The sequence below is a fragment of the Chiloscyllium plagiosum genome, chromosome 7 (assembly GCF_004010195.1).
Source record: "Chiloscyllium plagiosum isolate BGI_BamShark_2017 chromosome 7, ASM401019v2, whole genome shotgun sequence".
Lineage (NCBI taxonomy): Eukaryota > Metazoa > Chordata > Chondrichthyes > Orectolobiformes > Hemiscylliidae > Chiloscyllium > Chiloscyllium plagiosum.
This window is the reverse complement of record NC_057716.1, coordinates 39,823,732-39,849,723: the sequence shown is the minus strand read 5'-3', so window position 1 is coordinate 39,849,723 and position 25,992 is coordinate 39,823,732. Positions and strand designations below refer to the sequence as shown.

The window sequence follows — 25,992 nt, the reverse complement described above, 5'->3', positions numbered from 1 at the left end:
TGGAGTCAGGCAAGGCTGCCCTCTCTCTCCTGCCTTTTTTGTGTGCTGCATAGAGCCATTTGCTGAGTCCATCAGGAAGGATGCAAGCCTGAGAGGGGTGACTATTCCTGGCAGCGGGGGCCTGCAGGTTAAGGCCTCCCTGTACATGGATGACGTCGCCGTTTTCTGCTCGGATCCGCTGTCCGTGCGCAGACTCATGTGCATATGTGACCAGTTCGAACGGGCCTCGGGGGCCAAGGTAAATCGAGGCAAGAGCGAGGCCATGCTCTTTGGGAACTGGGCCGACCAATCCTCAATCCCCTTCATCGTCAGGACTGACCACCTGAAGGTGCTGGGTAATTGGTTCGGGGGGGCTGGGGCGTGTGCCAAGTCTTGGGAGGAGAGTATCAGCAAAGTGAGGCAGAAACTGGGCAGATGGAAGCTACGGTCGCTCTCCATCACGGGAAAAAACCTGGTCATCAAGTGTGAGGCACTGTCATTGCTGTTATACGTGGCACAGGTCTGGCCTATTCCCAGAACCTGTGCTGCTGCAGTCACCCGGGCCATCTTCCAGTTTATATGGAGGTCAAAGATGGACCGGGTCCGAAGGGACTCGCTGTACAAAGATCTGGGCAACGGGGGAAAAAATACACCCAATGCCACCCTCACCTTGATGGCCACCGTTGTGTGTGGCTGCATCAAGCTGTGCGTGGATCCTCTGTACGCAAACACCAAGTGTCACTACGTACTGAGGTTCTACCTGTCCCCAGTGTTGCGAAGGATGGGCCTGGCCTCGCTGCCGCGGAACGCTCCGAGTAGTTGGACCGTTCTGTATCACCTGTCCTTCGTGGAGAAGTTTATGAAGAAAAAAACACCTTTGACCACAAGTCCATCAGGAAGTGGTCAGCACGTAGTGTCCTTGAGACCCTTCGGGAAAAGGAGAGGGCGGATCTATCGAGCGGTTCCCTGAACAGACTGTCAAAGTCATTTGGCAGAATGCCTCATCGCCAGAACTCCCCAACAAGCACCAAGACATGGCTTGGTTGGTGGTGAGAAGGGCTCTGCCTGTGAGATCCTTTATGCACGCCCAGACTCTCAGCCGCACTGCACGCTGCCCTCGAAGCGGCTGCGGGTTGGGACGAGACTGTCACACACCTCCTTCTGGAATGTGCCGACGCAGAAAAAGTCTGCGAGAGGAACGCAGTGGTGTTTGTCGAGGTTGGTCCCGAGCAGCGCCGTGACGCGGGACTCCGTGCTCTACGGCCTGTTCCCCGGGACGCACACCGAGACGAACATCAACTGTGCCTGGAGGATCATCAACTCGGTGAAGGACGCTCTCTGGGCGGTCCGAAACCTGTTGATCTTCCAGCTGAAGGAGTTGACCCCGACTGAGTGTTGCAGACTGGCACATTCCAAGGTCCAGGACTACGTGTTGAGGGACGCGCTGAAGCTTGGGGCAGCTGCCGCCAAGGCGCCTAGGGGAAAGACCACTGTGTAACATCTGCCTGCCTAAGAAGAACGGGGGCCCACGCAGTCATTTGGGCTCTGCTGACGCCTCAGCTAAAACTGTAATCGTACAGACCTGTAAATAGGAATAATTATTCTGTTTTCGGTATGCAAACAAATGGAATGTTTACATATGTATGGCCTGTCCAGTTGTACAGATTATCAAAGTATTTTATGAATAAAGTATATTTTTGAAATAAAAAAAAGTGGTGCTGGAAAAAGCCCTGAAACGTCGATTTCGAAGCTCTTTGGATGCTGCCTGAACTGCTGTGCTCTTCCAGCACCACTAATCCAGAATTGTAAATTCTTCCACCCATCTCACTGTAGCTCAAGTGGCTTAGATCCTGATATGATTCCTCCCTCAGAGTTGGTGACTTTGCAGAGAGTCACAGAGGGGAGTAGAGGATTTTTCCAACAGACATTCAAACTTCTTTGACAATTCCCATTGGGGTCAACATATTGGGACTTCCACAGTATCCTAATCAATATCTGGAGACTGGAGAGTCTGAATCCTTACATTTTGCATTATTATGAGTAAGTCCTGTTACAAAAACTTCAATTCCAACTCAAATCAGCTATCCACTTAAAGAAATACATTCAGATTTCAAGTGAGCAAGATCTAGTTTCAGAAAAAAGAACAGACTTTTTAAAAATACTTTAACACAATAGAAATCTTTCGGCCATATCTATCTTAGACCATTCCAGTGAAATTTTAGGCAAGTAATGTCTTCGAGTGACTCAATGGTAGACCACATTCCTGACCTATACCATGGGGTTTCTGTGTTGGATACCTCTGAAGAACCTCTTGGATTCCTCTGAGATTGCTTCTGCTAATTGCTTTGCAGCTGCCGTGACAAACCTGTCAATCAAAATCTACCTGAGGCTAATAACGTAATTTAGAAAATGGAATAGTCGTCTGAACAATATGTGCCTCTCCTCGATTTTCACCTTAAGGAAAAGTGCAAGCTAGAAATGTTTACATTCCCAGTGGCTTTCTATTGTGTTCTTAACTGCAAAACAATATTTAGGTTTACATTAGTTACTGGTCTGCTACATTTCCAACACAAAGATAATATCTTAAATATAAAAAAGGTCTATTTTTGATATTAACATACAAATCATTAAGTTTTGATTTGGAATAAGTCACATCTCTTCCATTCTCAGTGCATGTACATTTTTTAAAAGTGCAAAATGATAACTGTTGGCTATTGTATGTGCTAACCTGCAAATTAACACAATTTATATTCATTACCTAACAGCAGAGATCATAGATGCGCTCTTCACGATGAACCAGCCGAAATCTACTGAACACATCACTCAAATTCTAGGCTATATAGACCAAGATGACAAAAAGATGTGATGTAACAAACATTAAATCACCTTTTAAAAACTACTGTAAATAACTGGATTGACATTTTGTACTTAACTACAAAAATTTGCTGACTGGAAGAGTTAAAATGTTCCTACGTCGATATTTATTTCACAGACTTTTCCACATATTTATGTTTCAAACATATTTTGTTGTCATGGCCTTAACTGTAAATTGTAAGTGAGACTGAAGGGAAATGTGAACCAGGCAACTTCAAGGGGAAATGTTGGTCTTTCTTGCTGAATTGTAATGGTGGAATAAGGGAAGTGGCACCTTAAATGTGCAGAGAGGCAGTTTGCACATGTACAGGACAGCCATGTTTGAACCCGAAGTAAGCCAAATTGTGCCAAATCAGGCGTTCACAAATAAACCAATAATGACACAATTCAGATCACTTCAAGCTCTCAATTCAGGTTTGCACTCACCCAACTGTGCTCTCAGGGGTGTTTCCAGCTATTTTGTTGGAGTGAAATCTGGAATCTCTACAACAAAATCATTTACCATTGGCAGTTTTAAGTCTGTTTTTGCTCTTGACATCCTCATACATTGCACCAACCTTGACAGTAAATGAGAAAACTTCTAATTCATAAAGTCCCTACAATGTGGTCACTCGGCCCATACCAACCCTCTGAAGAGCATCCCACCCAAACCCACCCCATCCCCTGTAACCCTGAATTTCCCATGGCTAATCCCCTAGCCTGCACATCCCTGGACACTATGGGCAATTTAGCACGGCCAATCCACCCAACCTGCACATCTTTGTGACAGTGGAAGGAAACTAGAGTACCTGGAGGAACCCACACAGACATGCAGAGAACATGCAAATTCCACACAGATGGTTGCCTGAGGGTGGAATTGAACCAAGGTCCCCAGCGCTGTGAGACGGCAGTGCTAACCCACTGAGCTACCGTAGGCCCTCTGTAGTGATCTGAATTATGTCATTACTGGTTCACTACAATATTTTAACTTATTATTTTCTGCAGTTGTTTTTCGAACTGTGAAGTTGGTAATAACAGCAGAAAACATGCAAAGCAACTTAATCTCATCTATGATATAGCAAATAAACAATTTCTGCTAGAAATCTAAAGTTGAAGGTCATGTAAATAAATCCAATGTTCCACATTATACTGGCAACTGTCACTTGAAGTAGAGATATTAGTACTTCACATAAATTGTTACTTACATGTATTGCAATAACTGATGGTCATATGTTAGGGTATGTTCTGAAACTATCCTTACACCGTTGCTGATAACTGCAACTTATGATTGTTGAGTTCCCACTTAGTCACTGTTTTCCTAGGGGTTAATTCAAAGCCTGCATCATTTTAAGCTGACTTTTCACCCCGTTTTCTGATTGTGCCCATAATGAAATTCTGGCTTGAATTTTCTCAGACTGTGCAGAATCCATACAATTTGACAGATGGCCCTCAGATCCATCCTGTCTTCATACTCAGTAGAAAACTTTTTTTTTCCTGTAGGTTGGGAAGAAATTCCCAAATGTACAAAGAAAATCTAAGCAAAAGGCAGTTGAATATTTCTGAGGAGCAAAGGCTCTATCCTGTGAATTATGAATGTTAAAGTAGGAGCAGATTGGAAATGTACAATCCTGCTGCAGAGATAGATGATCTGCTGGCTGTAATAGTTCAAGAACTTGTTACATTCTTTGACTATCATGCCAATGACAATGAAGTCTCTGCTGTCTCTTTTGAGGAGTTGCGTTTTTTTTAAAAAGGAGTGGAAGAGATTAATTTGTTTGCTTGTTCCAACTATCCTAATGTCATACAAGAATATGCTGAAAGCTCTCGAAGGGAGATAAACTTAAATGCTAATTTAATCAAAGAGTTCATGTCTCTGCAGCACGGGGACTGGGTCACAACCAGTCTTTTGGCTACATAGTGACCACTCCAGAGGGAGAGTTAATGTAGTCAAGGAGAATTGCAGAAAGCTGTCTGGGCTCTTCCTGTCTAGGGCTATTTGGTTAGGTTACCTGTGAAGGGGTCACAGTTAGTCCATTCACTAGCAGCAGTGTTTACCATCTAAAAAGGGGGAGTTAGCCAATTGGATACAAATTGGCTTCAAGGTAGGAGACAGGGGTGGTGGCATTGGATGTGAATATAGAACATAGAACATAGAAAAGTACAGCACAGAACAGGAGGTATGGCTAATAAATTTGCAGGATCTTGATCAGATAGGCTAATGGGCAGAGGATTAGCAGATGGAGTTTAATTTTGATAAATATGAGGTGTTACATTTTGGTAAGGCGAATCATGGCAGGATTTATACAGTTAATGGAAGGGTCCTGGGAAGAGTTGTCAAACAAAGGGACCTAGGGATGCAGGTCCATATTTTCTTGAAAGTGGAGTCACAGGTAGACAGCATGGTGAAGGTGGTGTTTGGCATGCTAGCCTTAATTGGGCAGTGCATTGAATATAAGAGTTGGGTTGTCATGTTGCAGGACATTGGTGAGGCCAGTTTTAGAATACATGTTCAGTTCTGGGCTCCAGATATTGTTAAACTTGAAAGTGTTCAGAGAAGATTGGCAAGGATGTTGCTGGGATTGAAGGGTTTGAGTTATAGGGACAGGCTGAATAGGTGGGACCATTTTCCCCTGGAGGGTCGGAGGCTGAAGGATGACCTCATAGAGGTTTGTAAAATCATGAGTGGTATGGATAGTTTGAATAGCCAAGATCTTTTACCCAGGGTAGTAGAGTCCAAAACTAGAGGGCATAGGTTTAAGGTGAGAAGGGAAAGTTTTAAAAAGGACTAGTGGGGCAACTTTTCTCATAGATAGTGGTGTGTGTATGGAATGACCTGCCAGAGAAAATGATGGAGGCTGGTAGATTTACAAAATTTAAAAGGCAGCAGATAGATGTGAACATGAATAGAAAGGGTTGAGAGGGATGTGGGCCAAATGCTGGAAAATGGGACAAGATCAGTTTAGGATATCTGGTCGGCATGGATGGGTTAGACCGAAGGGTCTGTGTATGTGCTGTATAACTCAATGACTCAATGAATATGACTGTAAAAGATGCGCTGCAGAAGTTCACCTACGCTCGTTAGGCAACACTTTCCAAACACACAACCACTGCGGGTCTAGAAAGACAAGGGCATCAAATACATGGGAACAGCACCTTCTGCAAGTTCCAGTCCCTCCAAGCCACTCGCAATCCTGACTTGGAAGTATACCAGCATTCCTTCAGTGTCACTGGGTCAAAATCCTGTAACTCCCTTCTTAATAGCACTGTGGTTAGATCTAAAGCAAAATAAATTCAGTGTTTCAAGAAGATAGCTGACCATCACCTCCTGAAAAGGAACGAGGGATGAGCAATAAGTGCTGGCCCAGTCAGCAACAACCCCATTCCATGAATGGGTTGCCCCAGAGCAGTCCGAAGCCTATATGTTTACAGGAAGGGTTACCAGGAAGGGGATTTGGATGTTTGGGGACTCACTGCCACGTAGAGGCATAAGTTGGAAGCCACTGGCTGAGGAGCACTCAATGTCACCCTTCCACTGTGCCAGAACTCAAAATTGACCATTATGAAAGAAAATGACTGTGACTACACTTGCAGTGGTGGGTTAAGTGTCGCACCCTGTCGGATCCACAGATATGAGCATGTTTATAGGGAAAGAACATTACACATGGACCCATACACGACACAGGACACAGATCTGTGAAGTCCCTTGCCTCTGGGCAACCTAATATATTAACCTTTCTTTTGCTGTACACCTCCTTGCCCCAGATATTGCTGACCAACTCATTCACACCAACACCTAGCTATGTTGTGGGACAAAGGCCAATGGTGTCAGCAGGACCCATGTAAGTGCCCTGTTGCTCTTGCTTCTGGATAATGGAGCAGGCTCTTATCACATACTAAGGGACCTTGATTATCCAAAGGACACAGGCGGGGAGTATTTTGTTCGGTTAATCAAATTCCGGATAATTGAATGCCGGCTAACATAGTTTGTCCAAACTTCGGGACCTTGCAATCTTGCCAGATAATCCGATATTCGGATAATCGAATGCCAGATAATTGAGGTTCCTCTGTACATTGATCCATGTTGCATACACGCAGCAATGAAGGTGTGCCTTATTTAAATAAAACAAAGAATTGCAGATACTGGAGATCTGAAGTTACTGAGTCATGAAGTCATACAGCATGGAAACAGACCCTTGGGTCTAATGCATCCATGCTGACCAAGTTTCCCAGACTAAACGTGTCCCATTTGCCTGCATTTGGCCCAAATTCCTCGAAAAGTTTCCTATTCAGGTACCTGTCTTAATGTGTTATAAGTGTTGTAACTGTACCTGCATCTGCCAAATCCTCTGGCAGTTCATTCCACAAACGTACCACCCTCTGCATGAACAAGTTGCCCTGGGGTCCCTTTTAAATCTTTCTCTTCTCACCTTAAAAATATGCCGCCTAGTTTTCTACACCCCCAACCCTAGGAAAAAGACCTTGGCTATTCACCTTATCTATTCTCTCATGATTTTACAAACCTCTATAAGGTCACCCTTCTACCTCCTACACTCCAGTGAAGAAAGTTCCAGCTTATTCAGACTCTCCAGTCCCAGTAAGATCCATTAAAAACGTTTCTGAACCCTTGCCAATTTATTAAGATCCTTGCTATAACAGGGCAACCTGTACACAGTACTCCAGAATAGGCCTCACCAACATCCTGTACAACCTCAACATGATGTCCCAACACCGACACTGGTTTGAGCAATGAAGCAAAGTGTGCCAAATGCCTTCTTTACCACTCTGTCGCCTTGTGAGGCGACCTTCAAAGAACAATGTACCTGAAGCCCTAATGTTATCAGCAAACTTACTAAGCATGCTTTCCATATTGTCATCCAAATATTGTATACAAATGGCAAGCAACAGTGAACCCAGCACCCATCCCTGCAGAACATGACTGGTCATAGAACTCCAATCCAAAACATAACCCTCCACTCCCACCCTCTACCTCCTACTGTCAAGCCAATTTCGTATCCAATTGCCAAGCTCTCCCTGATCCCATGTGATCTAACTTTACTATCCAGTCTACTATGCAGAACCTTGTCAAAGGCTTTACTAAAGTCCACGTATACAAAGTTTATTTCTCTGCTCTCATTTATTTTCTTGGTGAAATCCTCTAAACAACTCAATCAAGTTTGTGAGACATGACAATCCACACACAAAGCCATGCTGCACATTCTGGATTACACAGAGAGACAAACAGGGTCTGTTGCACCAACAGGTCCCTGCCTGAGAGTTGCAGGGCCATCTTCCCATTCGCCAAAATCTTTTGGGAATGCCGTGATCAAGCAGGTCAGGTTCCAAACACCAGTCATTGTCTGGGTCTTCAAATGTATTCCATGCTGAGTTCGATAAAGTTTTGATTTACATGAAAGTTAAGGATATGGGGCCAGGCATGAAACTGGCATTGATGGCACAATCCAGTCAGCCATGACCTAATCAGTATTTCAAACCTCCTTAGGTATGAGGGTTGAGGAGTGGAAGAGAGAGGATGGTGAGGGTGATGGAGGGATTGAGAGAGAGGATAAAACATTGGGAAGTAAAAGTAGAACTGAAAAATGAATATTGAGAAAATGCGGAAAGGGTAATTGGGGGAGAACGAGGAAAGGGGGAGTTAATTGAAGGGTAGAGATGTAAACATTAATAACAGCGAGATGAGCTTAGAGTTTAAAAGATTGAGGAGAGATCTAATAGAATCTTACAAGATAATGCATGGCTTGGAAAGGGTGAACGCTGGGAATTTGTTTCTGTTAGGCAGGGATATTAGGACCCGTGGGCACAGCCTTAGAATTAAAGGGGATCAATTTAAAACGGAAATGTGGAGACATTTCTTCAGCCAGAGTGGTGGGCCTGTGGAATTCATTGCCACAATGCGCAGGGGACGCCGGGACATTACACGTCTGCAAGGCAGAGACTGATAAATTCTTAATCTCGCAAGAGATTAACGAATACAGGGAGAGTGCAGGTAAGTGGCGTTGAAATGCCCATCCGCCATAATTGAATGTCGGAGTGGACTCGATGGGCCGAATGGCCTTACTTCCACTTCTATGTCTTATGGTCTTATGGTCTTAAAAGAGCTCTAGAATTCCCTCTTATCATTTTCCATCCCTCTCCTGCTTTAAGACATTCCTTAAAACACATCTCTTTGGGCAAGCCTGTGTTCATCTTTCCTCTATTTCCTTACATTTCTTTTATGATAATGCTCTTGTGAACTGCATTGGAATGTTTTACAATGTTAAAGGTATTATATAAATAGATGTACTTCCTGTTGAGGTGGAAAGAGGGTAGATGGGAATTGGAAACATACATGTGCAAGAAGGGATGGGAGAACAATTACAATATAATACATTAAAATCTATGCCAGTACATCGTTTCATTTCAAGTCATATTTTGCTAATTGGAAAATCCATAGGGAACCTGTCAACATCTATCAGTAGCACTAATGACTGCAGGTAATACTGCCATAGACTTGAACAAGTTTAAAAGAGCTGTCAATGTAATATCAGATTGGAAATCAAGGCCTACTTCAAATGGGGCTCTCTCGCCTGACATCTGTTGAATACCTGGAAAAATGACAAAGTACAGCTAAATATGGCGATTCTTTGAAGTTCCTGCTGAAGATACAGCGGGAAATTAGAGGAGCTCTGCAAAATTCAAAGTCTGAAGAGTTTTCCCAAAATTCCAGTCAAGAATGTTCTGCCAAAAGTTCTTTGGCCCAACATGTAAATTCTGTTTCACTCTCCCTAGATATTGCCTCGTCTGCTGAGGACTTGCAGAAAGGATCAGACTGGCCCAGTGATTTAAATTTCAGACAGTATTGATACAACTCACCAGCAGAACATTAGCAAAGTCATATTGGTTCTATTTCAATATGATTATAACTATATTTAATTTAACAGCAGTTGAGTCCTGCATGATTTTATGTAAGATGTTAAACTTCCATCATTTGCATTAAGTGGTTAATCAGGCAGCTGTGTAACAACTTGCAACATTCATCAAAAAAAAGACAATATTTACTTATATAAAACTAATGGTGCCCAAGAAGAATATCTCAGAGTGACTGAGGGTAAAAAAGGCAGCTCTACTTAATTCAGGATGACAATGGATTGGTTGATTGGCTTCTTATGAGTTACACACTTGAAACATGACTTATGACATTGCTAGATAGACCTCGACACTCTTCATAGTGAGGCACATTTGACATGGTGCATCTCAATAAGCAGGTACTGGACATGCTAAAGTAATGGTTACAATACCTGGATGGTGCCAGGGTATCTATAATATTCCCTGAAGAAAGTTGTCAGAATGTGAGAGATAGTTTTATGTTGCATCACGTTATCATGAAATGAGAATTCTACTTTATTTCTTTTCTTTTGAGAAAAGGGCATAAACATCTATGAAACAAAAGATTGACGTGGTAGAATTAGTGTCAGGATTGACATTGATTTACCAGGTACTGAATAAGAAGCTGTATCCTTTAGATCCGCTTCTATATTGGGAAGCCATGCCATATTGCTGCAGATTATTTGGAAACAAAATTTTGAACAGTGATCGGCAAGTTCAAGGTGTCTTTATTTCAGCAATAGTGAACATATAATACGTTTAATATTATGAAATGGGGCCCTTGTCTTAATACACATATAGAAAGGAGCAGACTTCTTTCTGCTTCTTGAATGTCTCTGTAAGTTGCCAAACTTCACTGTGATGAAGGTGGGGCACATAAGTCTTAGACTGCATGACTTTGAATGTTGGAATGCTCAAATGTCTGTTAACAAAAGTTCTCACTTCTGGTCCCACTCTTATACTAAATGACCTATAAAGAGTAAGTGGAAGCTCAGTTAAGAACCTAATTGTGCAAAAAGGCACTAAGTTTTTGACCATCTTTTCAAATTAAATGACTTCCATCGTACAAAGAGAAAATCTTCCCACCCACCTCATTAAAACTTATCAAGGGCCAATATGAACTCAACAGATAGGATAACATGAATCTATTCACCGTACTTTTAACTAATCATTTTCAATATTATTTTGCTTGCATTAATGCTACAGAATACTTCATTGTCTAAAGAGTGTAATTATGCTGCAGCTAAATTCTCACAAGTATTCAAAAAATACATTCTCCAATGTGCTAAGCTTTGTAATGAAACCATACATCAATGCAAATCAGACATCTCCAAATACGCCGAGTTCATGAATTTATTGGAAAAATTCAATTAAACAACAAAAATTTTAAATAAAGGACATAAGTCATACTTCGAGATGTTTTAAAATTAGTGCTAAGTAAATAGCCTTACCTCTGTGATGTGTTTTTGTATTTCTGTCTGTAAGAAAAATGTTACATTAGCTGTTATTTGCCCTTCAGCATAAAGACATATCATGAAATGATTACAGTTATAACAGGCAAAGATTATGATTCCAAAATTCTATGAGCCAGGAAAAGCAATTCCATGGCACAACATCTGTATGGCAGCGATTAGTTTAATTGGCATTTGGGATTAAATTGGAAACTAGCAGAATTCTGCCAATGTTCAACTGGTTGGAAAATCCTATCACTTTTCAGTGTAAAGCTATAATGTTCACACCCACGGAACAAGAGTTGGAGGGTTAGGAAGTTTTCCAACTCAGAGGTGACGTTCAGCATCACAAAACACCCCGATTCCCATTAAACCAGCAAAAACAGCTAGAAATCAAAATACTGTGGGACGCTGAAACTCTGAACCAAGAACAGAAAATACTGGTGATACTCAGCAGTGCTTAGTAGCATCTGTGGAGGGAAAAACAGAATTAGTACTTCAGATTGATTATCTTTCATCAAATGTTAAGTGGTTCTCTCTCCACTGATGCCGCCTGACTTACTGAGTATTTCCTGAAGAATAAGCCAGCAATTTTAAAACTATCTGCTGGAGTCTGTCCAGACGACTGCTGCAGCATGTCAAGCAGACCAGAACAGATCTGCTTGGAAGCAGAGTGACTTCCCACTTACCGTGCCTGCTCTCAGGATTTATGGTTGTCTTAGGAATGCTGGGAGTGGGAAAAGTGCAGTTTTGCTTCATGCCAGATCTGCCCCTCAAATGAGCTACAACATTAGAGCTGATTTGTGCAAATAGAGAGTGAAATCAATGAACTAAGGAAAAGAAAATCCAAAAATGAACATCCAAATTGGGAACTTGTTTGAGATATTAGACTTAGTTTGTCTAAGACAAACTATTGATTATAGAATCTTCCTATTTCAGACTGTAATAACTAGAAATATCTTCATGTCCAATTACCTTTTAAAGACACTTTTATTATGTGAGAACATCAACTGTATAATCCCAAAATATTAAGTATTGATAAAATGACAGTATGTAATTACATGCAACACTACATTTTAAAAAAAAGCTTACGTTGGCTTTCAACCAAAATATGAAGCTTGGCTGTGCCTGCACTTATCTCATTCTAATGATAAAATCCACCATAGCAATTTGCAGATTTCTTTTTAACTTGACTTTAGAAAGTGCTACACTGTTATGCTACAGATCTACTAGAAGCAACACAGGAATAATTATTTAGATGTTTTTAGTCACCACACCCAACATGATGTCATTTTGCCATCAACAAATCCAATTTTCAGCATCATCACTTGCCCTAAGTCTTATTTGCTCAGATAAAGAATAAAATGAAACTTCAGTAACAACCGCAAGTCTCAACTGTCTTTCATTAAAAATGTTTTAAAGAGATAGTTCAATCACCAGCTCCAGTAGCTTGGCAATTTATTTCATTAAGGAAGACATGAGATTGCTCCATCATTTTCAAATGCACTGGACCACGATCACTATTCCACTTAAATAATTAAACCCAAAACACTTACTTTAATGAAGTCAATTACAATTTCACATTAATGGAAGCATGGATTAATGAGGACAGAAAATGGTTTTTGGGCTTTCAAAGAATTTCCCTTAGATGGTTATGTTCTTCTCCTGCCAAATAAATGATTCTCATTTTCTAAACTCCTTATTTTATATTGTGAATGAACAGCAATGGAAATAATTTAAATATACTCAAATACAACAAATACATATTTCAAAATTGTAGAACGAAATACGGGCCTACTTGTCTTGAAATGATAAAATCAGTGACATTCACTTTAAATTTAGCTGCCCATAAACATCCAGCAAGCACCAGGAGGGTGAACTGGCATATCATGATGTCAGTTAGAGCCTAACAATGATTCAAATCTGGCAGCATAACGTTTGAGTCAACGTTTCATCTAAAGCATTCTCTTAACTTCAGACAGCTGCATGTGTATTTGGCAGCAGGAAGGGACCCCTTCCTCCCCTCACCCGCAAAACATTTTTCTGGGGAATCATCAATTACTTTCAGGTTAATTTCTGAGTAAAATCTACTTAACTTGCAAAAGTGCTTGAGGATTTACATTGTTAAAAATGGTAAATTTGGAGTCAATAGTGCCTGGTTTGACACAGGTGAAGGTCTTAATTCTGATTTGAAGTGTTCTGCTCAGTCATAGGTGCTCTAGTTTCCATCCCTATTAGTCTGAAGTCATCTTAAGCAGAATGAGCACAGCTGACACAGTAGAGGAAGAAGAGGGGTCTCAATGTCAGCACAATTTTCCTCTTACAGTATGGAACAGGCAGTGTGATGTCTCCATGCCCTTTGCAGATATACCTGCAACCTCGGAGCAGGGCAATGATGACATTACCCCTTTAAGAAAGTGAAAATTACCCAGAAAAGAGAGACTGAGGAACAACAAATCCTAGAAGGTCAAAAGATCATCTGAATCAACGCTGTGGGCAGGAGCCATTGGGTTACCTTACCCATTCTTTTCCCCTCAACCCATTAAGTCATTTTTTGCCAGTTCCTGTCTATATGTGTGTGGAGGGGGGAATTTATGAGGGAGTTAGAGTTTTAATTACTTGAGTTATATGTCAACAAATTACAGTGATTTACCTGCAGCTTTAATTCTTGTTAAGTACAGAAATCTAGTCAGAGTTCTTGGCTTTCCAGGGTCTAAACAGAAAGGTGAATTGGGTATACTTTGCAATCTTCGATTGTTATCTTTTGTGATGATTCTGGGAAAGATTGGGTTTGACTTCCAGTGCACTGTCCCAGTGAGGCATGATATGAGCCAGTTGGTTGATCAAACCTGCTCTGCTAATCAACATGATTATGGCTGATACTCTATATCAACACCATATTCCCAATATCTCCCCATACTCCCTTAACTTCTAAAAAATCAATTCATTTTCTTTTTGAACTAATTCATTGTCTTCATTTCCACAAGTCTACTTCCACTTCTTGAATTCCTGCAGAGTTTCTACCTTCTGTGGCAGAGAATTTCACAGGTGCATCAGCCTCTGAGTGAAGAAACTTCCCCTCATCTCAGTCCAAAACAACCATCCCATTTGCTGAGATCATGACCAGCATGCTCTGGAATCCCCCACAGAGGGAAAACATCATCCCTGCAACCAGCTGTCCAGTCCAGTCAGAATATTCTTCATCAGTCACTTCTTCCTCTTCAATTTCAGATTCTGCACTACTACTTGTCAATGACTGAATTGTGATATATTTGGGTGACATGGTTGTCCTGACTGGGTAGTTGGTCATGTATATACATTATAAAATACCTAAGGGAGGTTTGCAGTATGATTAAATGTGTCAAACAATGGCAGCACAATAAATATGAAGTGTGAGGTATGGTTGATTGAAATTTCTGAAAGGTGAGTGAACAACTGTGTGAGGCAGTGTATTGAGAGTTGCATGAGAATCATGGTTCAGTGCATTTGGAGATATATTCACACACCTTGATCACTCATTGAACTAACTGAACTTCTTGTGGCACAGCATCCAGGTCCTCAGAGCTACAATGCTGATACTAACAGCTATCTGATCCCATTGGCATAATACCTTTGCAGTGTCTCTCTATGGGTTTCCGGGTTCATGCGAGCAAAGGACATCTCCCTCCTCTTCACAACCTCCTTCCCAAAATATCCATTACTGTGTCAGCAAACATATTATCACTCTCTTTCGCTTGCGTCTTTCCCAAATGAAACTTACTCATTAAATAACCTCGAGTACCTACGCAATTCAAGATACACTATCCATTTCATAGGTGCAAGCTGTCTGCAAATGATGTGGGCTAACTCTACCTTGTGCTAGCCTCTTATATCTTTTCTCTGTCTCTCTCTATCTGCTCAGTTATGTCATCAAATCAACAATGAATATAGCACTGGTTACACATTGCAATCATATAGATGAAAAGACAGCAGCATGCCTGCCCATGACCTGCATTAGAACAAGCAGATACAGGTTAATTATACATGGCAATCCCAGTGCCTGTTTTGAGTATGTGGTTTGCACCAAGAAAGTTCACACCACATGAGATCTATTAACTCCATCAATTGTTTTAGTGCGGACAAAGTCAAGGGCCTAGTCAACTATGGTGGAGAGGAATCATGATCTCCAGCACAATGCTACCAACAAAGACACCTTTCCTGTCCTTCCCCATTACAGCCTGGTCTACTCTTCAATCACTCCACCATCACTATCTTTCCTTCCACGAAAGCTTCCCATGAAATACAGAAGATGTAACACTTTCCCTTTTGCCTCATCCTTTCTCGCTATCCAGGACCCTAAATAATCCTTCTGGATCAAAGAGCAATTTAATTGTGCATTTTTTTTTCAATTTAGAATACTGCATTCACTGCTCATGATGTGTGATCCTCTATACTGAGGAGGCCAAATGCAGCATCTCATCTTCAATTAATGACAGGCTTCATGTCTCAACATTAAGTTCAACAACTTCAGATCATAACTAACACTACCATTTGTTTCTTGACAGCATATCTTGATAATGATTATGCCAGTGCCATTTATACCTCCTCCATTTATATCCTTTATTTGTCGCATTATCATCCTTTTTCATCTTGCACCTTCATCGCCTTTGTCATTTAGTCCACCCCTCTTCCAGCCAAAAATAGGCATCTTTCATTCTTTCAGTCCACTATTCCACCTTATCCTCTGTTCTCTACCTCTGTGTTAGTTAAACATTTATTACATCTTTTCTAGTTCTGATGAAAGGTCATCAATTTGATTAAACTCTATGTTTCTCCCCACAAATGCTACCTGATTTGCTGTGTATTTCCAGCATCCTCTGAACATATTTCAGATTTCCAGCATCTGCAAAATGGTAAATTTGAAGAAAAAAAACAATACACCTCAACAAGGAGCAATAAGGTTTTCTTTGGCTCCTGGTACATTTGCAATTTATAAAACATATAAATATATGCAAATTTTATGGATAATTGTTATATAACAAAAGTGTGCTCTTAAAAAAATGGATGTGATCTAATTTGGAATCCAAATGGTTGGAAGTGAGAATCAGGAAGGGAGCTGTGACCTTGTTGGTTATTTATAATACACCTCCAAATAGTGGGGAGGAAGTAGAAAGGAGTATTTATCGGCAACTTATGAAAATTCTCAGGACAAGTAGGGTTGTAATAGTTGGTGATTTCAATTCCCCAATAGTAGAATGGGAAAAAGGCAGAATATGGGGCACAGAAGAGATGGATTTCCTGCAATGTGTGTGGAACACTTTCTGGAACAGTACATTTCCAATCCTACCTGTGCTGGATCTGGTCCCAGCAAATGATGCAGGCCAAGTGGAGAATGTCCGAGAGGGGGAGAACATGAGAAAAAGCGATCGGAAAATAATAAGGTTTAATATTAAGTTGGAAAATGATTAAGATCCCAGACTGGAAAAGGGGTTTAAAAGTTGAACTGATGCACATGGTTGGAAACACATTTTGGTGGATAAAACTATGGTTGAAAGATGCGAGAATTTAAAAAGATGAATAGGGTGCAAGCTAGGCACAGCCATGAGAAATAAATACCTGGTATCCAAAAGGTAGAAATCCTAGATAACTAAGGATATTAATGAAAAAAAATAAGGAAGCATATGGGGCATACTGGAATAATAATCACAATAGAAATTAGGAAGAGGATCTCAGATGCAGGTTAGAGGCCAAGGCTGGAATAAAGAAGGCTAAGTTGAAACATGAGGAAAGGATGACAGGCTGCACTAAAAAGAATCACAAAATATTCTTCAAACATACCAATACAAAAAAGATTAGGGAAGGATAGAGTGGGACCCATAAGGAAAAAGCAAGGAAAGCTGCTCACTGAAGCAAAGGGTAATGCCAAGATCCTTAATAAATACTTTGTTTCTGTCTTTAACAAATTACAAAATGGTAACATTGGCCCAGTTGAAAATGAGTTTTCAGCAACTGAGTAGTATAGTCTTAGATAAAGAAGAGGTGCCAAAAAGGCTGGCAGTGTAGAAATTGCCAGGCCCAGATGGGTGCATCCTAGATTGCGAGAGAGGCATGGGAAAAAATTGTGGAGCCATTGACAGGGGAAAATGATAGCCTAATGGTATTATCTCTGGACTGTTCATCCAGAGACCCAGGTAATGTTACGGGAACTGGGTTTGAATTTCACAATGGCAGATGGTGGAATTCAATAAACAAAAGTCTGGAGTTAAGAGTCTAATGATGACCATGAATCCATTGTCAATTGTTGGAAAAACTTTGGTTCACTAATTCCCTTTAGGGAAGGAAACTACCATTCTTACCTCGTTTGGCCTATATGTAACTCCAGACACACAGCAATGTGGTTGACTCTCAACTACCCTCTGATCAGTTAGTTATAGGCAATAAATGCTAGCCTAGCCAGTGATACTCACAGCCAGTGAGTGAATAAAATACATTTCCAGGGTGAGTTCTTCGGGGACTGAAGGTTTGCAAATGTGATGCCATTATTTTGGAAAGGAGCAAAGGACAACCCAGGAAACAAGAGACCTTTCACCTTCACATCAATAGTGTGAAAACTGATGGAGGTGACAATATGGGATAAGGTAAATGTACACTTGGAGAAAAATAAGGTAACACTAAATAGTCAACATGGCTTTGTCCAGTGCAGGTCATGGTTGACAAATTTAATTGAGTTCTTTGATAAGGGGATACAGGCAGTGAATGAGGGCAGTTCTGTGGGTGTATATTTGGACTTTCAGAAAGCATTTAGTACAGTGCCATATGTCAGATTGGTTAGCAAATTTTAAATGCTTGGGATTGATGAGTCTTTGGCAGTATGGATTAGAAGTTGGCTAAATGATAGGAAAAAGAGGGTAGGTATGGATCGACATTTCTCAGATTGGAGACAAGTTGAAAATGGTATTCCCTAGGGCTCAGTGTTGGGACGCTTGTTTTATTCTGATTTGTATAAACAATTTGGAATTTGGTGCAGAGGGCAAAATCTCTAAATTTGCAGATGATATTCGGCTCTTGAGAACAGTGAATTGTGAGGATAACGCTGAGCGATTTCAGACAGACAATGATAAATTGGTCAAATGGGCAGACACCTGGCAGATGAATTTTACTGCAGAGAAATGTGAGATAATGCATTTTGGTCAAAAAAAAAGAGAAACAATACAGGCTTAAATGGTACAACTTTGACAGGAGCATAGGAGCAGGGAGATTGGGGATACACTTGAATTATTCCCTGAAGGTGGCCAGGCAAGTTGAAATAGTTATTAAGGAGGTTTATAAGATCGTTAGATTTATAAATAGAGCATAGAATATAAAGACAAGGAAGTAATGCTCCAGCTGTACACATTTGGAGTTGTGTTTACAGTTCTGGGCACCTTATTCAAGGAAGGATGTTAAAGCCCTGGAAAGAGGGCAAAAGAGATTTACTAGAATAATGCTGGGAATAGGAAGTTTAGATACAAGGAAAGATTAGAGAAATTGGGGTTAATCTCGTTGAAGCAGAGAAGATTTAAGGTGAAGTTCAAAGTTTGTGAGAAGATTTGTAGCTCGGGTGCTCGTTGCTGTGGTTCTGTTCGCTGAGCTGGAAGTTTTTGTTGCAAACGTTTCGTCCCCTGTCTAGGTGACATCCTCAGTGCTTGAGAGCCTCCTGTGAAGCGCTTCTGTGGTGTTTCCTCCGGCATTCATAGTGGCCTGTCCCTGCCGCTTCCAGTTGTCAGTTTCAGCTGTCCGCTGTACAGGCCGGTATATTGGGTCCAGAACGTCACCTAGACAGGGGACGAAACGTTTGCAACAAAAACTTCCAGCTCGGCGAACAGAACCACAGTTAAGGTGAAGTGGTCAAAACTATGATCAATTTTGACAGGGTAAAGAAGGATATTCACTCTCCACTAGTTGGCATGTCAGTAACTAGGAGACAAACTTTCAAGACTGTCAGTAAGAAGGCTAGGAGTGAGATGAAAAGGAGCTTCTTTACTCAGAAAGGTGTTCGGATTTGGAATGCGCTGCCTGGGAGAATGGCTGACGCAGATTCCATATGAAGTTTCCGAAGATATATATTTAACAGTAATTAATTTAGGGGGTTACGAAGATTGGGCTGGAGGTTTGACTAGTTGGGTAGCTCTTTTGGAAACTGGTACAGACACAATGGGTTGAATGGCCTCTGGTACTGTAAAATTCTATGATTCTTTTAAGTCCTTTGGGATGATCTGATGTTTTCTTCCCTTTTAGTGTGAACAAGACTTTACATTGGAGATGAAGAATGTAGAGAAAGCAGCATTACATGTTGACAGTGTAAATATTCATCATTCAGAGAATACTTACATCCCCTGCAAGCGAATCCACATTTTCTCAGTATTGTCTGGTTTTAGGAACTCAAGACAGCTGCTGTCAAATTCCTTCATCTCTGCAGGCGAAGCTTCCATGGTGAAAATTCTGGGATTAAATAGCTACAGTTAGACTCAAGCTCAACAACTTTAAATATCTCTCAGTGCATGGTATTTCCCAACAGCCACATTCAAAATATTTTGTTTTAATAAAGGATCAGAATGCTTTTCCTGTACTGCCAGTGTGAACTTTCTTGGCACTGTTCTTGTATGTAAGGTGGCGCTAGAATTTAAAACAGCAAAGCAAGCACAATTAGTGAGAATAGCTGTATATTAAAATGGCAGATCCATATTCTGCTATGAGATATTTGCAATAAGAATTCAATATTTCAATTTCTCTAAAGAACCTATTTTCAAATGAATATAAAAGAATTAGATATTGACCACACTTCTAATGAAACTGCTTAAAGATCAGGACAAGAAGAAGCACAGAGAAGTGGGTCATTACCATTACTTCCCTGTACTCCTGTTGAAGATAGAAACAGAGGTGAATGATTGTGCAATGCTACATACAAACAGCAAAAGAACAAATCGGTGAAAAGAATACAGGGGCAGATCGAACATCTCAGTAGAGGACAGCATCACCTTTGAAACCAGAAATCCAGATAAGATGGAAACCATGGAGCTCCACAGGTCGCTATTTAAGAAATACACGTAACAGCTAATGCTGAAGTCACAATTATTCACCCTCTCCTAGCAACTCTGCTCAGTAGGTAACTGTCAATTTATCCAAGAGAGTTAGTAGCTGCACAACTCTATCAGTATAGCGCATCCTCTTAAATTCATCTGCAAATCCCACATCTAAGCAGTATTCAAATATATTTCATTGGAAATACAAAGTAAGTTCAATGAATATCAAATGCTAAAACCCTTATTTGGTCACACCATTTAAATTATAGGCATTTACAAGTACCAAGATCTGTAAAATCCCTCATTCTCAAGTATTATAGGAAGATTAATGAAACATAATGATCAGTTAAAAAGCAAACAGGAAGGGTGCATTATTTGTGAAATATATGACACTAAAATATAAAAGATTGTAAATCCTATTTATTTTATGCATCCATCTTTAGCAAACAAACTGACCTTAATTCCTGCCAGGCTTGAGCACATCAATTTCAATTCTACCATTGTACAACATTGGTGCTGCCAGTTACCCAGTCTCATTTATTGTTAATAGCTGCATTATTACAAGTGCCCGATGTGAAACTATAATAGTCAACAAATGTAATTCTATATGATACATAGGTAAGTGACCAAGGTTGCAATATATGTTAAAATATAATTTCATAGTATGTTAATAGATGAATAGGTTCCTCATTGTGGGAAGCTGTGTTTAAAAGTCAGATCCCTGCACTCTCAGGTAATTGATTGTATGTGATGCATTTGGGATGTTTCCAAGAGATCTGATTGGTGCTTTATAAATAGATCATATCCCTTTCTTTACTATATTAACCTTCTACCTCTTAGGCCATCTCATCTGCCTGACAATATACATCTGTTAAAAAATCAGTAAGTGTTACGAATTATAACACTTGGAGATTTGTCCATATATTTGCAATGCAGCTCTTCTAATTCTCCCCATTCCATAATTACTATGTCTATATCATAATCTGCTTTATTGTCAACAAGACTATGATATAGAACCAGGTTATAAATAAATTTGAGAAGAGAAATAGAATGATCAAATAAAAACATTACAAAAGTACAGTAAATGAGACAGTCAAAACAGTGACTGACAAGAGAATGAATAGTTACATGCAAGTCTCTCCAAAACAATGAACAGTTAAAAAAAAATCAAGATTAGGAGATTCTGACTTGTTTTGATTTCACTTCATTTCAGGTTTTGACAGCAGAACAGGAGATATTGAATCAGGCTCCATGTCAACCAGAAACCCAAGTACAGAAATAAAGAGCAAACTATTCAGTTTGGATATCATAATTTGAATGTCAGAAGGCATGGGCTTCTGCAGAACCCAGAAGTCGAAAAGGCAAACTTTCCTGGCTGATGTATTAAAGGCCTAATCTTCCAGTATTCCCATGCCTTTGGCTTAGCTCTAAACTTCTAAAGCTAATAACATTGAAAAGAGCCGGTGCTGTACTGTCAAATGGTATAAATGAATGAAAACAGCATGCAACCATGCAAAGCCATTTGACAATATTTATCCATAATATAGTTGACAAAATAAACAGCTATTCTTGAGCTATGTATCTTTAAACCTAAACTGAAAACAAGGTATAAGGAGAATTAAAGGCAGACTAGGACCATCAATATCAGATTGTGATTCCCCTTGTAGTAGACTGTGTAAAATGGCAGCCTCAGCACTGAAGATTAGCACACCCAAATTTAAATAGCATTGGGCTGTAGGGAAGTCACCCAACTCTCTCTTCATTTTTATTTTCTCTGGTTTAATTGGACATTACATACCTATCTCACAGAAAGTGGGTCAACCAGCCTTTGGCAAGGTCTTCATAAGCTGTTCCAAATTCCATAGTGGGAGATATGGAAGTGCAGACTGGGAATCTCTCTCTTCATGATTATCTCCTCCAACTTGAAGAAATATCTGGCCACTATTTGGTCCCCCTTACAGAAGCACAGCAGAGGTCAGGACTCACTAAATTTGGAATTTAAAGCTTTGTTTTTTTTGCCAACACTGCAGAATGAGAAATGTCAGTACTTTAACAGCAGCTGTCAGTTGTTTCCATCAATACATTTTCTCCTTTGTTTTATAAGGTACTTCATTCCACATATGCAACATAGAAAGTGAGCAGATAATATCCTTGCAACGAAAGAGCATAGTTAAGTGACTTGAATCATCTGTTTCCTCTTCAAATTTAACAGATTGTCTTGTTTTCTCAGATTGTCTGTTCCACACATTCGTTGAGCACAGCAATAGCTGAATATTTGGGAATCACACTCAGAATCCAAGTACCATCTGCGCAGCTTGTTACCTCGATGACTTGTTTGTCTCAATGGAAATTGGTTTACCATAGAAGTGCTTCATTTAAGTCAATATGTGAGACAATATGTTCGCCAAAAATATAAAATTCACCATTTACCCCTGAGCATTCAGCAACAATTTCAGTTGTAGTCATTATTGGCTGGGTTCTATACTGTTACAGCAGCTCTTTTTTCACCAAAAGATTACTTCTTCTAAAGGTATAAGATCAAAATTGCCATGGCAACTGCTTAAACTTGGAAAAAAACTAACTTTGAAATTAAACATTAACGCAAACAATTTATTCAAAACTCTGGAGAGAATGTATCGTCAAAAAGAACAATAAAATGGCAAGGTGGCCCAATCTGCTTCCACTCTGATCCATTGTGTTTAACATAGGGAAAGGTGAGTCTTAGCTGCAATACTGATAAAAGCACTGCCCACAGTTTGAAGTGATGCAAATTAGAACAAGACACTGGACAGAAGGATGCTGAGAGGATGTCAAGAGACTAAAAATCAGGGGCCTCAATGCCCCATAAGTTCACTCCTTCGAAGCTTTAAATTGAGTTAAAAGCAGGGATCTGGGGTCAGTTCATCTGCCAATTTTTCTGTCAGGAGATTTAGAGTCATAGAGTCATTGAGATTTACAGCACGGAAACAGACCCTTCGGTCCAACCTGTTCATGCCGACCAGATATCCCATCCTTGTAAATCTTTTCTGAAGTCTTTTAAGTTTCACAACATCGTTCCGATAGAATGGAGACCAGAATTGCACGCAACATTCCAAAAGTGGCCTAACCAACGTCCTGTACAGTCGCAACATCACCTCCCAATTCCTGTACTCCGTACTCTGACCAATAAAGGAAAGCATACCAAACACCTTCTTTACTATCCTATCTACCTGCAACTTTCGAGGAGCTATGAACCTGCACTCTAAGGTCTCTTTATTCAGCAACACTCCCTAGGACCTTACCATTAAGTGTATAAGTCCTGCTAAGATTTGCTTTCCCAAAATGCAGCACCTCATATTTACCTAATTAAACTCCATCTGCCACTTATCAACCCATTGGCCCATCTGATTAAGATCTGGTTGTAATCTGAGGTAACCTTCTTCGCTGTCCACTACACCTCCAATTGTAGTGTCATCTGCAAACTTACTTAATCCCCAAAAAGGAGTGGATTTAGGTCAGTTTGAATATAAAGACATTCAAAATCTGAAACCAGCATCCAACAGTCCCTGTCTCTCTGGTATTCACAGAAGTAGGACTTATGGCAACATCCAAAAACCCTGCACCAATAAGAGAGCTAGTAATTTAGAGACTGGGCACCTCCAATTTTACCTGTTTTCCAGGCTTAACCCTCACTAAATGTACTTACTGGATCACAGAAAACCCATTTGATCAAGGGTGATAAGGACTGCTGTGTGGAAGATGCAAGTACTTTACCAGCACTGCTGGTAAAGGAGCAGGATTGCTTCTCTAGAAGCTTAGCTGCCTCAATTTACCAATTATATGGAGATGCCAGTGTTGGACTGGGATGTACAAAGTTAAAAATCACTCAACACCAGGTTATAGTCCAACAGGTTTGTTTGGAAGCACTACCTTTCGGAGCGCTGCTCCTTCATCAGGTGGTTGTGGAGTTTCTCCACAATCATCTGATGAAGGAGCAGCGCTCCGAAAGCTAGTGCTTCTAAATAGACCTGTTGGAGTACAACCTGTATTATGTGATTTTCAACTCCATTTACCAAGATCAGGTCATCCTCCACCAAGCTGCATACCCTATCCCAGGCAATCACTTCTCTAGCAATTGACTCCTTAAGCTTTACCTGGAGTACATCCTTCCTTGGTGCACATGCTCCTACCCACAACAATAGGCAAAGACTGTGGAGCCTGATGAAAAGAGATACAGGAAATTAGGGCCACAGTTCTTCTCTTAAGTTCATTGAATCCACCCCAGACAAGGCCGTGACCAAATGTAGCATTTGAAAATAGCAATTAAAAATGGTACTAATAGAGCTATGCTAGTTGCTCTTTACGAATAAACTCATTTAAGTGAAAAAAAAAGGTGTAGCAGCATTCCGATAAGAATAATACATATTTCAGAAGTTTTATAGTTAGAGTGTAAACCGATTTATATTTTGATTTTCCTTACACATGCTCATGAATAATATGGTTCATGAGAAACAGATACCCCATGATTGTACTCAGAAACATTGAGGTTATGTGGTTTAGTAACTGCTTTTCTCCTGAATTGGAGATGTTGGTGTTGGACTGGGTTGTACAAAGTTAAAAATCACACAGTACCAGGCTATAGTCCATCAGATTTAATTGGAAGCACTAGCTTTCGGAGTGCTGCTCCTTCATCAGGTGGTTGTGTAGTACACAATTGTAAGACACAGAATTTATAGCAAAACTTTACAGTGTGATGTAACTGAAATTATACATTGAAAATACCTTGATTGTTTGTTAAGTCATTCATCTGTTAGAATGACCATGATAGTTTCACTTCTTTCATATGTAAATCACAAAACTTTTTTTAAAAGTTACATTCTCAGGTTAACTGTAACAATTGGTGTCAGCCCAGATAAGATGTTAAGATATTGAAGGTGTTAGCCCTCTGTGTTCCCTGTCTGTGCCATAATGTTTAGACTGATGCTAATCTAAAAAGTGAGTTTACAGAGTCTTACATGGATTCTTGCAGTTTTTGAGCAAAGTACAATGTAACTCTGCAAGTACAAATTTGCCCACAAACGTATATGTGTATGTGTGCATGTGGGTTTTTGTGTGTATGTGTCAGTGTAAAGTGGTCTAAGTCTATGAGAGGATGCATGTGTGAGTGTAGAAGTGTGTGTGTCTGGGGTGGGGGGTTGTGAGTGTCCATGTGTATGTCTGGGGTGGAGGGTTGTGAGTGTCCGTGAGAGGGGGTATCAATGAGGATGAGCACCTCGCCAAGATCTTCCTCACACCTCCACTGCTCGCCTTTAAACAACCACCAAACCTCAAACATATCATTGTTCGTAGCAAACTGCCCGGCTTTCAGGACAACTCCATACAACCCTGTCATGGTAGGCGCTGCAAGACGTGTCAGAGTGCAGACATAGATACCATCATTATGCGTGGGGACAGCTCCCACCATGTACACGGCAGGTACTCATTTGACTCAGCCAACGTAGTTTATCTCATACGCTGCAGGCAAGGATGCCTGAGGCATGGTACATTGGTGAAATCGAGCAAAGGCTACAGCAACGGATGAATGGGCACCGCACAACACTCAACAGACAGGAGTGTTCCCTCCCAGTTGGAGAACACTTCAAAGGTCCAGGACATTCGACCTCGGACCTTCGGGTGACCATTCTCCAAGGCGGACTTTGGGACAGGCAGCAGAGAAAAGTGGCCGAGCAGAGGCTGATAGCTATGTTCTGTACCCATAGGGAGGGCTTCAACCAGGACCTTGGGTTCATGTCACACTACAGGTGACC

At 40.6% G+C, this 25,992-nt stretch overlaps 1 protein-coding gene across 1 annotated transcript in view; it reads right to left on the bottom strand.

Moving 5' to 3' along the window:
- Positions 1-25,992, bottom strand: part of pde1a (phosphodiesterase 1A, calmodulin-dependent) — a 520,230-nt gene that overhangs the window by 312,724 nt on the left and 181,514 nt on the right. The window contains exons 3-4 of the mRNA XM_043693462.1: positions 19,515-19,625; positions 11,166-11,192 (exon numbers count right to left, since the gene is read on the bottom strand). Of these exons, the coding sequence (XP_043549397.1) occupies positions 11,166-11,192; positions 19,515-19,625 (138 nt within the window). The remainder of the gene's footprint in view (positions 1-11,165; positions 11,193-19,514; positions 19,626-25,992) is intronic.